The 13,599-nt window shown below is 44.0% G+C and overlaps 3 protein-coding genes across 3 annotated transcripts in view; 1 reads left to right on the top strand and 2 right to left on the bottom strand.

Annotated features, from left to right (window-relative positions):
* Window positions 1–13,599, top strand: part of Sik3 (Salt-inducible kinase 3) — a 48,549-nt gene that overhangs the window by 7,958 nt on the left and 26,992 nt on the right. The window lies entirely within an intron of this gene.
* Window positions 6,525–9,208, bottom strand: LOC108617588 (uncharacterized). The gene is made up of 3 exons (XM_018013417.2): window positions 8,274–9,208; window positions 7,747–7,826; window positions 6,525–7,682 (listed from the first exon to the last, which is right to left on the bottom strand). The coding sequence occupies exons 1-3, from the start codon at window positions 9,206–9,208 to the stop codon at window positions 6,760–6,762; spliced, it is 1,938 nt and encodes a 645-aa protein (XP_017868906.1). The 3' UTR covers window positions 6,525–6,759.
* On the bottom strand, window positions 9,295–13,513 carry LOC108617587 (uncharacterized). Its single transcript, XM_018013416.2, has 5 exons — window positions 10,896–13,513; window positions 10,769–10,831; window positions 10,610–10,690; window positions 10,491–10,550; window positions 9,295–10,434 (listed from the first exon to the last, which is right to left on the bottom strand). Exons 1-5 carry the CDS (start codon window positions 13,329–13,331, stop codon window positions 9,295–9,297), a joined length of 3,780 nt encoding a protein of 1,259 aa, XP_017868905.1. The 5' UTR covers window positions 13,332–13,513.

Below are 13,599 nucleotides of genomic sequence, written 5' to 3'. Positions count from 1 at the left end.
AATAGATATATCCATTAGCTTGCACTACTCGACTTCTCTTTCAGCTACCATTCGAGCTACGAACTATTAATCTCTCTTCAGTTTTCCTGTTCCTCGGACGCTGACAGACTTCAATTAATCAATTAAATTCCTCATTGAAATATCTTTTTCATGTACATATTAATAAACGATTGCAGTAGGCAACAAATTCGGTGGCCATCACGTGCCACATACATTAGCAACACAATACAATGAAATACATATATACATATACATATATATGTTTGTGTGTTGACTAATTATGCTGCCTAGACGACGTTCTGTAATTACAGGAAATCCTTTTGCCTCCACGGCAGCAGAACATTTGAATGCGCGCTTTGCGGTGTCGACTTCCTTTTCAAACTGACAGCCAAACGAAATGAAACGACGAGCAAGAAATGGATAAAGGATCATTCGGGTGGTATTTCTATTTGATCCTGCATGTTAGGGCATGTGTTAGAGCTGCGCATATGTTTTGGGCCAGCTAAGTGCCAGAATCCTTTCATCGAATTTATAGGCAAGCGTGAAGTGGAATACTCGAGTTACGCGGCCTTTTGGCTTGCCGTTCACTTCATTGGAATAACCAATGCCCGGGACGCGCCCCCTTGTCGAGGCACGAGGACGCGCGTCCTGTGCGTGAGTTCAAATTGCAACAGCAACGACAGCGACAACGGCAACGGCAGCAGCAGCTGCTCCTTTGCGGCCTGGCAATTCAAAAGAAATTATCTAAACACGAACGACGCAATTATAGCTATTGGGTTTTTCACTTAAGATTGCACCTTTGTCTGGCTTCCTATCTATGCGAAGCTATAGAATTTATCTGTAATTGTAGCTCTGGCCATAGAATGTTTCGGCAGCTGTTCGGTGCATCTGTGGCTAGAGCCTTAGAATGAAACTGTATCTGATGTTGTTTAAAGTATCTTAATTTATAAACTAGCTATACCTGTGCCTGTATCTGAATCTGTGTATCTGTATCTGCGTATCTGTATCTGTGTATCTGTTTCTGTGCATCTGTATCTATGTATCTGTATCTATATATCGGTGTATCTGTATCTGTGTATCTGTATCTGTGTATCTGCATCTGCGTATCTGCATCTGCATCTGTATCTGTATCTGTGTATCTAAATCTGCGTATCTGTATCTGTGTATCTGTATCTGTGTATCTATTTCTGTGCATCTGTATCTATATATCTGTGTATCTGTATCTGTGTATCTGTATCTATGTATCTGTATCTGTGTATCTGTATCTGTGTATCTGTATCTGTGTATCTGTATCTATGTATCTGTATCTGTGTATCTGTATCTGTGTATCTAAATCTGTGTATCTGTATCTGCGTATCTGTATCTGTGTATCTGTATCTGTGTATCTGTATCTGTGTATCTGTATCTGTGTATCTAAATCTGTGTATCTGTATCTGCGTATCAGTATCTGTGTACTCTATCTGTGTATCTGTATCTTCGTATCTGTATCTGTGTATCTGTGTGTCTGTATCTGTATCTGTATCTGTATCTGTATCTGTATCTGTATCTGTATCTGTATCTGTATCTGTATCTGTATCTGTATCTGTATCTGTATCTGTATCTGTATCTGTACCTGTATCTGTATCTGTATCTGTATCTGTATCTGTATCTGTATCTGTATCTGTATCTGTATCTGTATCTGTATCTGTATCTGCATCTGTATCTGTATCTGTATCTGTATCTGTATCTGTATCTGTATCTGTATCTGTATCTGTATCTGTATCTGTATCTGTATCTGTATCTGTATCTGTATCTGTATCTGTATCTGTATCTGTATCTGTATCTGTATCTGTATCTGTATCTGTATCTGTATCTGTATCTGTATCTGTATCTGTATCTGTATCTGTATCTGTATCTGTATCTGTATCTGTATCTGTATCTGTATCTGCATCTGTATCTGCATCTGTATCTGTATCTGTGTATCTGTGTATCTGCGTATCTGTATCTGTATCTGTATCTGCATCTGTATCTGTATCTGTGTATCTATATCTGTGTATCTGTGTATCTGTACGTTCAGTGTATCTGAACTTCAGTATGAGTCATATTATGTATCTGTAACTTTAGATGTATCTGTATCTCTAGGTGCTCAATGTAACTGCACCTGTAAATACAATTATCTATCTATATGTTCAATGCAGCTGTATCTATAGCTAATATCATCTCTATCTATACGAAGGACCTCTAATTGCCGAACGTATCTCAAGCGGTTCTTTATGCCTTTGGTTTGTCCTGTCGCCGCCTGCTTTTGATACCTGCTCGCCTTTCGCTGAGCGAGCAGACAGCTGAGATAAACACCATGAGTAAGAGCGAGAGAGTTTAAGGTAGAGTCCTCTTGTGCCTGCATCTAATGGCTTGTTTATCGCTCACATCGATCGCAGACCAAATAAATTAAGTGCTTTAATTGGCTGCCTAATTGATAGCAGGCGTCGCCTCTTGTCTCTCTCTCACTCTCTCTCTCTCTGTCTCTATCTCTGGATCCAGACGCTGATGCATGATTAGTTCTCTACGCTTAGCGCTACTTGTAGAAGCAACTCGCTGTGATCCGATTTGGTCTGAGCTGCACACATCCTGCCAAAAAGAAAAGGAAAACTACTAGCTAGCTGCCGTTAATCCGCCTCTAGCCTACTAGGCATCCTGTCCAGCTGCCTCATTCGGTGACTGCCTCCAATTGCATTTTGCCATTGTTTTTCCACATCTTTCCATCGTTTTCCCTTGGCCCACACAATGCATTGTGGAATGCTCACACACATGATAAGCATCGGACAGGAAGCCCACAGACAAAGACAAAGGATGTTTGCTTAGGCTCAGCGACTAATACATGTTTGCTGGTACGTGACTTTCTATGGCTTGTGCGTTAATATTCCGCATATATAGACGAGACGAATGTATACAGACAGACATGCATATATACATATATATGTGTGTTTTTCTATATTTGTGATTCCTTACCTATTTGCTTAGCCTGTTTATTTTCAATTACAGGTATTTGTGCTCACGCATAATTAAAAGAAATGCGTAAAGCATAAGGAAGTAAACGCTTGACAGGCAATAAGAAGTGCTATGCAAGATTGATAGACTATTGGATATCCTTTAAGCCACTGAGAACTGTTCATATGTAGTTATATCTATATATTTATATATCTATATATTAAAATTGTGAATTGTTATCCAGTGGAGCCCTATCCCAAATACTTGAGCATAATAGGAATACGCCATTTATAAAGTACTTTCAATAGGTAGACAATAGAGTCTCTAAAATGATGATAATTTCCAATAGTCATTTCTCAATCTGAGATCTCACAGCTGGCAGCGACAGTACCCTCGACAAGGGCGGAAGGCAGGCAGTCAGGCACTCAGGGGCGTGTGCCGTTCATATATCAAGTTCCAAATATAGTGACCAAAATCATTTTAGGGAAAACCCCATGGATGTCGAGAGCAGACGCTGCTAATCAAATGTTATCACAAGTACCAAATGTGCCGCTATATATAGCCATGTATACAGTTATATAGCGCTGCAGCCACCCTCGACTAAACGATTAATGGCTAAAAACTGTTCAGGCTCTGTTTGGGACATTAAAACTGCACCAAAATATACAGAAAAGTGAATTTTATGATCTGCGCTGAGGGGGAACAGCAGAAGAGATGAGAAAACATAAACCACCCGCCTACACACCACCGCACATCCCATATGGCACGCCTTGCCTAATCCTAGCCAGACTCGTGGACTGCCATTTTATTGGCACTTTCCCGAACTATAAATCAATAAACAGTCATCCCATAAACTTTTCAGCTGGAACTATTTAGTTGTTCCGAGGGGAGTTCCCTAAAAATTTTACTAGTGTTTCGACAGACTTGCGGTAATTTCGTTGGCTCGTCATAAATAGGCGTGGAGTCGTTTGTCATTTCGTGTTGGCAGCTGCCCCCGCCATAAAAAACAAAGAAGAAGCAAAACGATCATTAACACCAATTTTTGTGGAGCCGAGACAGAACTTAAAGCCCAGAAGTTACAGATATTTATACTATATATATATATATAAAGAGGGGGAATAAAAAGCGATCGTAAAAGCAAATACAACAGATTCCGAGAGACATTCAAATGCCACACACACAAAACGTAAACGTTGAGAAAACCCCCCCTCGGTGGACAGAGCAAGGTAGATTTGTAAAAAGAGAAAGAGATAGAGCTAGCCAGATCAAATGCTCGTGGGCACAAGAATGGGAAACAAGCCGCACAGACTTCCGCTTTCATTTCATAAATTCGGATTAAGGCATTTTCAAATGATAACAATGAAAATAAATAAAGAGAGAAGCAAAAAAATGTAAGAAGAATGAAAGAAAAATAAAAACCTTAAGAACTTTTGTGTAGAAATGCGCCGTGAATCTGATTAACGGCAACTACAACGTGTACAGCGACTCGGAAATGTGTCACGTAAAATGGTTTGTTTCCCAAGTAAACCCGCAACATGCCCAAGAACAATCAGCAGACGGCAGACGGCAGCAACAACAACAACAACAACTGTAACTGAGGCAAAGCTCACCAATTGCTGTCAACAAGAGAACGACAAAGACACGGAGAGAAGGAGAGGGAGAGAGAGAGAATACTGAGGATCCATTGTTTGACAATTGTCGCAATGTAAGTTGAACCGTATATAAATAGCATCAGTAAGCTCAGCTGATCTGAAGTTTGCGGAAGCTTGCGAGCGACAGATAAGTAAAGGGATTGCAAAACATTATAATATTAGCAGTTTCAACTGTGAATAAATTGTAAATTAGGCTGGTTGATTAAGCGCAGAAGAAGGTGCTAGAAATTCCATAAAAAATTTTGGAATAGGGTAAAGCTGCTTATCTGACCTAGAATTGAAATATGATGAATGATTTAAAAGTAATCTGATGCAGCGGATAGTTAAAGGGATTTCAATAAGCTTCTACTTTTTCTGCTATTCCATATTTGTGTTAAATAAAAGCTAAATAAATGCCAAAGGAAATCCTACTTGAGTAGATAGCAATTCGGGCCCCTAAGCGACAAATCCTCCTATATTTATGGCTATTTATATACAATTTCTTATGCACTTCAGTCTACCCTACAAAATTGAGCTGCTTGTCTTGGGTAATTCCTCTCTCCGAAGGCAGCAAATCGATTTACATTCAATTCTGTACGCGCACGAACACGTTTCGCAAACATTTGCTCAAATTTGAGGCAAACACTGAACAATTGCACTTCCTGCACAAAATGCATCCTGTATTACTTACAGCAGGAGAAGCAGCGGCAGCAGCAGCAGGAGCACATGGGCTTAAGCAAAGGAAACACAGGCGATGGTAGAGGAGAGGGAGAGGGAGAGAAGGGATGGGTTCATCATCATCTGTTGCTTGCGCGGCCGACAAAAATTTTACGAATGATGAGCGGAAATGCTGTGAAGGCGCGTACTTTGTACACAAACAAAATAATACATATATGCATGTGTGTGTGTAGAAAGAGAGGGTGTTTAGTTGGAGCGAAAGAGAGGTAGCGATGCGTGCCTGTAAAAACAAATGTTGGCAAACAACAAAAACAAGGAAAAGGATGTCCTGCTCATTGGCCTCAGCTACAACTGGTGGAAAAGTGCGTTTGGGTAGCTGCAATTAACATTTTCCCTTGTTGGGCTGGCTGTTTACCGTTGTCCGCACACAGCAGGACATGTGGCCAGTGGGCAATTAGATGCTCGTCTGGCAGTGTGAAATGCAGCGCAGGAAACAGCTCGACGCGCCCATTGTACGCTCACGTCCCAAAATATGCTACAGGTATGGCACAGCTCTTGCCATACACTGCCTACACTCGTTCCAGCCAAGAACCCATTGTCCGACACCAAATATTGTTGGTGATTAGTGACTCTGCGCCCGGGTTGGCTGGGGTATGAGGAAACGCCTGTGGCGTTAATTGTTTGTCTCGTAGCTGTGCGCCGTTTGATTTGCGCCGCTAAAAAGTTAATCTGGGCCAGCGGAAACGGAAGCGGAAGCAGAAGCAGCAAATGCAAAATCCTTTAGCCTGCTGCCTTCGACAGGGATTCCTAATTCCCACTGCTGCGGGCATTGGAATTGAAGGGCGTAGAACCTAGAGGCTAGACCGTAGAGCCTAGAACCTAGAAACTATAGTCTTGCGTGTTGAGCCTAGATCATAGAGTCTACAATCTAGAGCGTAGAGCGTAAGGCCTAGAGCTTAGAGTGTATAGCCTATAGCGTAGAGCGTATAGCCTAGAGCGTATAGCCTAGAATAGAACGTAGAACGTAGAGTGTATAGCCTAGAGCGTGGAGCACCTAGCCTAGAGTGTAGAGCGGATACTCTAGAGCGTAGAGTGTAGAGCGTAGAACATATACATAGGTCATCATCATAGAGTCATCATCATCATAGAGTCTACATAGATCATAGAGCGTAGAGCACATAGCCTAGAGCGTTCAGTGTAGACCCTAGATCGTAGAGCTTAGAAAAGAGTGGTCAAAAAAAGCCAAAATTTCCTCTGTGTACTACCAAATTTATTATATATAGAATAATGGATCTGAAGCATATACGGATCTGTACGGAATCTGTGTTTACCTTTTTTGAAATTTTGTAACTATAAACCACAACGTAGCTGAGCCAAATTATGCATTATATGTTCCCTATAGGTATAATGCCAAATGGAAGGAGACTCCCATATAGATGGATCAGATACTATATACGATCTACACAATGCGTAATCTGTGTACTCAACGCGAAAACTGTGCGGAACGACAGCGAGCGGCATTCCTCGAATGGTCTTTGCGATATGGATTCGTGGATGAAGTAAATACTTCGCTGAACACCCGCTCATGTAGTGTGGCACCCGCCGCTGTACGGACCAGACTACGGCGTACGCACTCGCCATTCTTGGCGAGCAAATAGCCGATGGGATACTGCAGAACGCCGGGTCGATAGTGAGCCACAGGCCGCAGGCCTGTTTGCCCTTGGCCACTGTTGCCAGATGTAAAGGCAGCCTTGCCACATTTGGTGGCATCACCTGCATCCACTCGATCCAGATACTTGCCACACTTGAATTTAACTGCCTCGGGTCGGCCACAGCCGGACTGCTGTTGTTTGGCCTTGCACTCCGGCGGACAATTGCATCTAGCGTGCTGTTTATCCGATTCGGGCAGAATCCGATTTGAATTATTAATTTGAGTATTGCCGTTAGCGTTTTGTTTACCTTTTGATTTGCCTTGTTTATCTTTTCCCGGCTTTTCCTTATCACCCTCCGATTTGTCTTTGCCTTTCTTGCCTTTTTTCGAGCCATCTTTAGCGTTTCCATCTTTGCCCTTCTTCGATTTGTTGTCTTTCCTGGGCTGCTCGCGATGTTTGGTCGAGTTTATGAACATCTCCATTACCTGTACGAAGAGCTTGAGAAGCATCTCATTCTCGGGACTCTTTTTACAAGAATCACAATCACAGGCACGACAGTCGTTTCTATCATCGTCCTCATATGCCAAAAAGTCGCAATCGTCGTTGCCGTTAGCTTTGCTCATCCTATTCCTATTATTGTTTTTGGCACTAGTTTTTCTTTTGTTATTGCCTTTGTTGCTCCTGCCCATTGCTTTGCTGCTTTGCTGTGATCCAGCCACATCATTATCACATAAACAACTATATTGCCAAGGCGCTGTACCAGAGATTGGAGAGATTTGATTGAAATATTTCATTATTCGATTTTGGGCTTTACTTACACGCATTGCTAGTAGCTGCTGGTTCATTCATGTAGTAGGACGATGGACAACAAGTGCATGTATTCGTTGGACTTAGGGGGCTAGATGGAAATAAAGTATAGTTAAGTGTCAATTTGGTAAGCATTTAGGAGTTTTTACTCTGCTATGGTGTTGTTAAGTCTACATTAGATAGCTAGACTGTGAATTATACCTAGAGAAAACATACTGACTAAGGATTTGAAATAATCTTATATCAGGACAGTTCTTTTTAACAGCCTAATAGACTTAATACGAGGATTTATCCTATTTAAAAAACCATTTGAATTTGAGATTGGGTACTTATAAGGACTTTGGATATATAAGCTAGCTAGCTGCTACTCATCAATACTATCATATAGTAAATTAAACGTTTTCCTATCCAGGATCTACATCTATAACAGTTAGGCGAAGATTCCTTTTCTACCTTCCCTAGATTCCTCTGCTTCCTTTTACCCCAAACTAAGTCTGCATATCTGTGGTAGTTCAAAGGTTCCTTAAACTTTACCAACCGATTAATCGAGCAATCATTTCCATATCCATTGTTGCTGTTGTTGTTGTACTCAAAGTTCCTGTTGCTGTAGCTGCTCGCATTGTAGTAGTTGCTGTAGTTGCTCCTCTTAGTGCCGTTACTTTGGCAGCAACTGGCAGTGTTGTTGTTGGTGCTGGCATTTCTGAATTGCTGCGGCAGGATTTGAGACAAAACACTTGTCAGCTGCTCAATGAGTTGATTGCTATTATCACAATCCTGCAGCACAACAATGCTGAAGGGCGGCACATCCTTCGGAATAATCGGCTGCCGTGCTCTGTGCTGGCCATTGCCTGCCTGCTGTCCTTTATCTAGGTGCTTTGGCTCTCCCGGTTGACTTTGAGTCGACTGCCGGCGCTGAGCTTCATCTGCCTGTGTCTGCTGCTCCCCTTGGTTGTCCTCCTCCTGGTGCTGTTGGCCCGACTGAAAGCGCTGCGATCTATCCATGAAATTCTCAAAAGTTGCACGAATCGTCGAATTGCATCTATCGCAAATACATCCATCGGCTGACAAGCGCACATTGACCTCTCGCTCTCTGCAAATGGCACACGAGCGCCTCGGTACGTTCTGTTGCCTCATGGGTTTCGGTCGGCGCGATCTGCTTCGGTTGACATTCAAGTTGGGGCGATACTCTCTCGTACTTTTACGCATGGGTGGCAAGGTGAAATCGTCCAGCAGCAATTGTGGCTCGGCTGCTGTTGGCTGCTGCTCTGCGGCATCCTCGGCGTAAAAGTGCTCTTGGCTTGGCAACGATTCGATCTCCAGCTCAGTGGCTGCCGAGGCGATCTCGTCCCCACAGCTAACATCCTGATCTGCCTGACTCGACGGAGCGTCAAACTTCTGTTCGGTTGCTCGGCTTCTGTGCTCCTTGGAGTTTTTGTAGTGGTTTATAATTTTTCTGAAGCCGAAACGTGCCATACTTTGTTAAAATTCTGAAACTTGGGCAAAATTTTGTAATTTTTTAGTTTTTTGTTGTTTTTTTTTCTATTTTCTGACAGCGTTGGCTATGCACTCGTTGTCTTTATTTTGCTATGGCTCAGCCAATTGGGCAGGAGCTTGCGCCAGGACCGCAACCAGCCGCCGTTTTTGTTGCCAGTGCGTCGTGCGTTCATGGTTTCCAGGTCGACAATCGCCGTGGCGCCGATAAAGCTATTCAAGTTGGCAAGACCCTGCCATTTGTTGGGCACCACAAAGGACGAGCACCGCGGCTGGGGGAACTGCATCATGTCTGGCCTGAGTATGCTCTCCGCGACATGCAGGAGCGAGTGACGTTGCCTGGTGGCAACTTGGGTATTCTCCGACGGTAGCGTGGGACGGATGGACAGAAAGCTGCCACGATAGAAATGATGGAGGCTTGTGCCCATGCATCCGGTACTGCCATGCGACTGCATATGGAACTGTGGCACCACCTGCACTGGGTCATCCGGCACTTGTGGCGGACGTGGTGTTTGCTTGGAGCTCTTCTTCTTGCTGTCCATTTGGTACTGCACTAGCCGTACCTCCGCCTCTTGATCCAGCAAACGTTTTGGCTCCAGAGCTTGCCCAATCTCTAGTGATTGCTCCTGTCTTGGTGCCGTAGTTCCGTCCGTTCGATTCTGCGGCTTTTCAGCTACTCCCTTTTGTTGTTGTTGTTGTCGCCTTGGAGTTTGTTCGGTTTTTTCCCGCCCGGACACCGATGTATTACGAGTTGCTGCGCGAGAAGTTGATTTGGAATTATTTTGATGCTGTGAATGGAGCTGATATCTGGCGGGTAGATCTGGGCGTGGCTTAGCTCTGATTGCGGCCTGGGAGAACTGATCGCGAAAACGCGAAGATCGTGAATGCTTAGAGTGTGAAGGGGTTTGTGTTTGAATTGAGACCTTCTCGCGTTTTATTGCCGTCGATTGGGTTCGATTGGGCTTGGAGCTAGAGGCCTGGCTGGATCGATTAGCAGCGGTTTGAGTCTCTAGCCTAGGCCTGGAAACTTTCGTAGTTCTGGTGCTGTAGGAGCTATTCGTACTCGCTGTCAGCTTGCCACCGCGACACCGCTGCTTGCACTTGTGGCACAGGCATTCGGATAAACGCAGCGCCTTGGTCGACACCGGCAAAGTGCAGGGCTTAGCTATGGGCGTACGATAAGACTTCAGCGTGAAAATCGATTGATGCTGTGGCAAGGGAAAGGTTTCAGAATGGAATAATATTAATCTAAGCATTAACTCACACTTGGCATTAGGTTTGAATAAAGTTTGAATGGGAAAAAGCGACGATTCTTCATGCTAAGCTGTAAATGAAATTAAAATTGATATATAGATATATATATTAGATATAGTTTACGCTTACGCCGCAGCCAGAAAGACGTCGTTTGGGTAGCTTGAAGCGTCGCTTTGTCAAATGCAAGCTGCTCTCTGGCATTATGGGCGTCTGAGGGATTGCAATAGAAGAATTTGTTAATGGATAAAAAAAGATAAAAAAGTACTCATTCGAACTAGAGCTGCTTACAAAAGAGTTGCTGGGTGGCTGACTACGTGAGCGCTGGGTATTGCTGGAGGACCTAGGCGCTAGCTGTAATGAAAATAGGAATGTGAGTCAAGCTAGATCTGTAGACATACGTAAAGTGCATGCTTACTCCCGAGGAGAATCTGTGATTTCTTTTGGGTGAACTGCTGCTCTCCTGGAAATACTGCGCGGGCACAAAATTCGTGCAGCAGGCATTATTGTTGAGTGGGGGTAAGCCAGGGCTGGGCTCTCGTCTATCATTCATGTCCTGCGCTCGGCCGCCAGTATATTCACAGAACGGTATTGCAGATTTTCTTCTCTTTTCGGGTATAATCCGTTTCTGCATATTGCAATTGCAACTAGAGACAGTTATGGGATTTTTAAAAAATCTTCCGCTACCGGATTGTAGCTCCATGTAGTCCACTTTGCAGTCGTCTATGCAGAATGACTGTTCGATGCGCTGTGGCGCCTCACAGGGTCGATAGCCGTAAACATTATAATCAATTTTCGGTTTCTTCCGTTTCGCCTTGCTACACGAGGGATTCATGCAAGCGATATCGCTGGCTGGACTGACCACGGTATTTCGTTTCTTGATTACATATTCCGTATAGTCACATGATTCATTCGACTCCAATTCATTTACCGGTGCGGCTAATGCGCAATCATTGCAGCTAGGACAGGGCACTAAGCCCAAGTATGACTCGTATTCTGATTGGTTGCTCTCCGCTCTAGTCGATCTGGGCTCGAAGAGAGTTTCGCAACGCGGACAAAGCTGTAAATTGCCATGGGTCGCCTCATGATAATTGTGATTAGGCCCTTTAGACGGGGCTGCACCATACGAGTTGCTACAGCCGCTATAATCGGCTGGTTCACTATTCGGGTACACTCGATCACACTGCCTCGGCGACTGCTGTGGTGGTGGTGGTGGGTCTGTAACGCATCCCTTATCGCAATGACACTTCCTAGGCGTTACGGGCGGAGGCTGTTTAGGCTCGTGCAAATTCTGTGAGGCAGCTTCATTACGATTTGCGTTGGGCTTCGGCGAGCTACACGGCTTGCAGAACGGCTTTGGCGGTGGCTTCTCACGTTTTGGTTTATCACAACGCTGCGGTGATGAATTATTGCAGGCTTCACAGCACATTCGAACCGTGTTTGGTCGTCCAGCCGTATCCAAAGAATTTGGTGCCTTTGCGGTATGCTGAGCTTGATTTGGTTCAACGTCGTAGGCCTCCCAATTAGTTTCGTTTCTTGGTATGGATCGCGGTCCATGGCTCGGCCGAGATCGATGATCGTTGGGAGACGGATCACGGAAACGGACATCAGTTGGTGGACGACAAGGCTGGGGAGCAGCTGCACGTGGACACTGTGCATTTGCTGGTGAACGACTGCGATTGCTATTTCGTTCGCAAGTTTGTGGGGAACTACACTTTCCACATGGAGAAGCTCTGGCCTTACGCCTCTCCACTTGATTTATACCCTCTGGTCTTCTCGAGGTATTATTGGTTTGCAAATAGCCCATGCCTGCGGACTTACGAACTGGGGCACTGTTAATAACAACCCGTGTCATTCTCGTTTCCTGGTAAAAGTTGATGGAACAATTCTTTAAATGGTTGGAGCCCTGCAGCCTAGAGAAACTTTGATGTGACAACTCCGGAATCTGGTGGTAAGACTCCTCAGCTAATTGGGGATATTTCTGCCTAGACAAAGATTCTAGAGACTGCGTTGGAGGCAGCTCTGAAGTCGACTCTTCATTGTAAAGCAAATACTGTTCTTGGTATAACTGCTGATACGACCCCTGAGAAATATCCTGGTATCCTTTCGGATAATCCTCTGGAGTCGACTCATCGAAGAATTCCTGGTATGGATTTTGATGTTGATTTGGATAGGGATTTCTGTACTCCTCCATACACAATTTTGGGGACTGACCGGGATAGTCTGCCTCAGAAAGTTGCTGGTACATCTCTGAATTCGACTTCTCCGACAACTCCTGGTACGACTTTTCATGTTGGTCTGCCCATGGTTTTACGTACTCTTCTGTACACAATTTCGGGTACTTTTCGTTAGATGCTGCCACATGGGAGAACTTTTCCGGGTACAACTTCCGATACTTTGCTGGAGACAGCTCCTGGTAGGGCTCTTTAGACAGCTCTGAATATGCGTCCTTGGACACTTCGTGGTACGGCTCCTCCGATAACTTCGGGTATAAGTTATGGAATGATTGCTGATACCGCTCCTCGCTCAACTTAACAAATAGATCGCTGTTCGTTTCTTGATTAATTTCCTTGTACGTCTCTTCAGATAACTTCGGAGCTGGACTCTGTAACGGTATCTGGTTCTCCTCCTGGCAAGATATGTTAGGCAACTTCTGGGACAATTGCCAGTTGTAGTTCTGGTGCGACTCTGTAGATTCTTCCAAACACGGCTTCTGGTAAATTGTCGTGTGCGTCTTTTGACATAGACCGGAATACTGTTCCTGTAGACGCTTAGAATCTGTAGGATCTTCATCCTGATCTTTGCGAAGATCGTTTGCACAGATCAGACTTTTAGCCATTGTCGTCTTGATCATTAACTACGAAAAGGGCACACTAATTCTGTTATATGATACGGCTCACATTATCTATACTATTCGACATGTGTAAACAAAGAATTTAACAAATAAATATTCTACAAGCTACAATCGAAATGAAAACAAAGCCGATTTGATAAGTATAGCTAAGTTTTGACTACAGACTACCTAGTTTCAATAGATGTCTAATAGAGAACTAAGGTGGATTCTACAAGGATGCCTAAAAAGCAGACAGATTTGCCCCATACTTGATTTCCATGATTCCACC

This window comes from Drosophila arizonae, chromosome 5 (genome assembly GCF_054131065.1).
Source record: "Drosophila arizonae isolate 15081-1271.41 chromosome 5, UAZ_ARI_1.0, whole genome shotgun sequence".
Classification (NCBI taxonomy): Eukaryota; Metazoa; Arthropoda; class Insecta; order Diptera; family Drosophilidae; genus Drosophila; species Drosophila arizonae.
The sequence above is the reverse complement of the archived record's forward strand: the minus strand, read 5'-3'. Positions and strand labels throughout refer to the sequence as shown.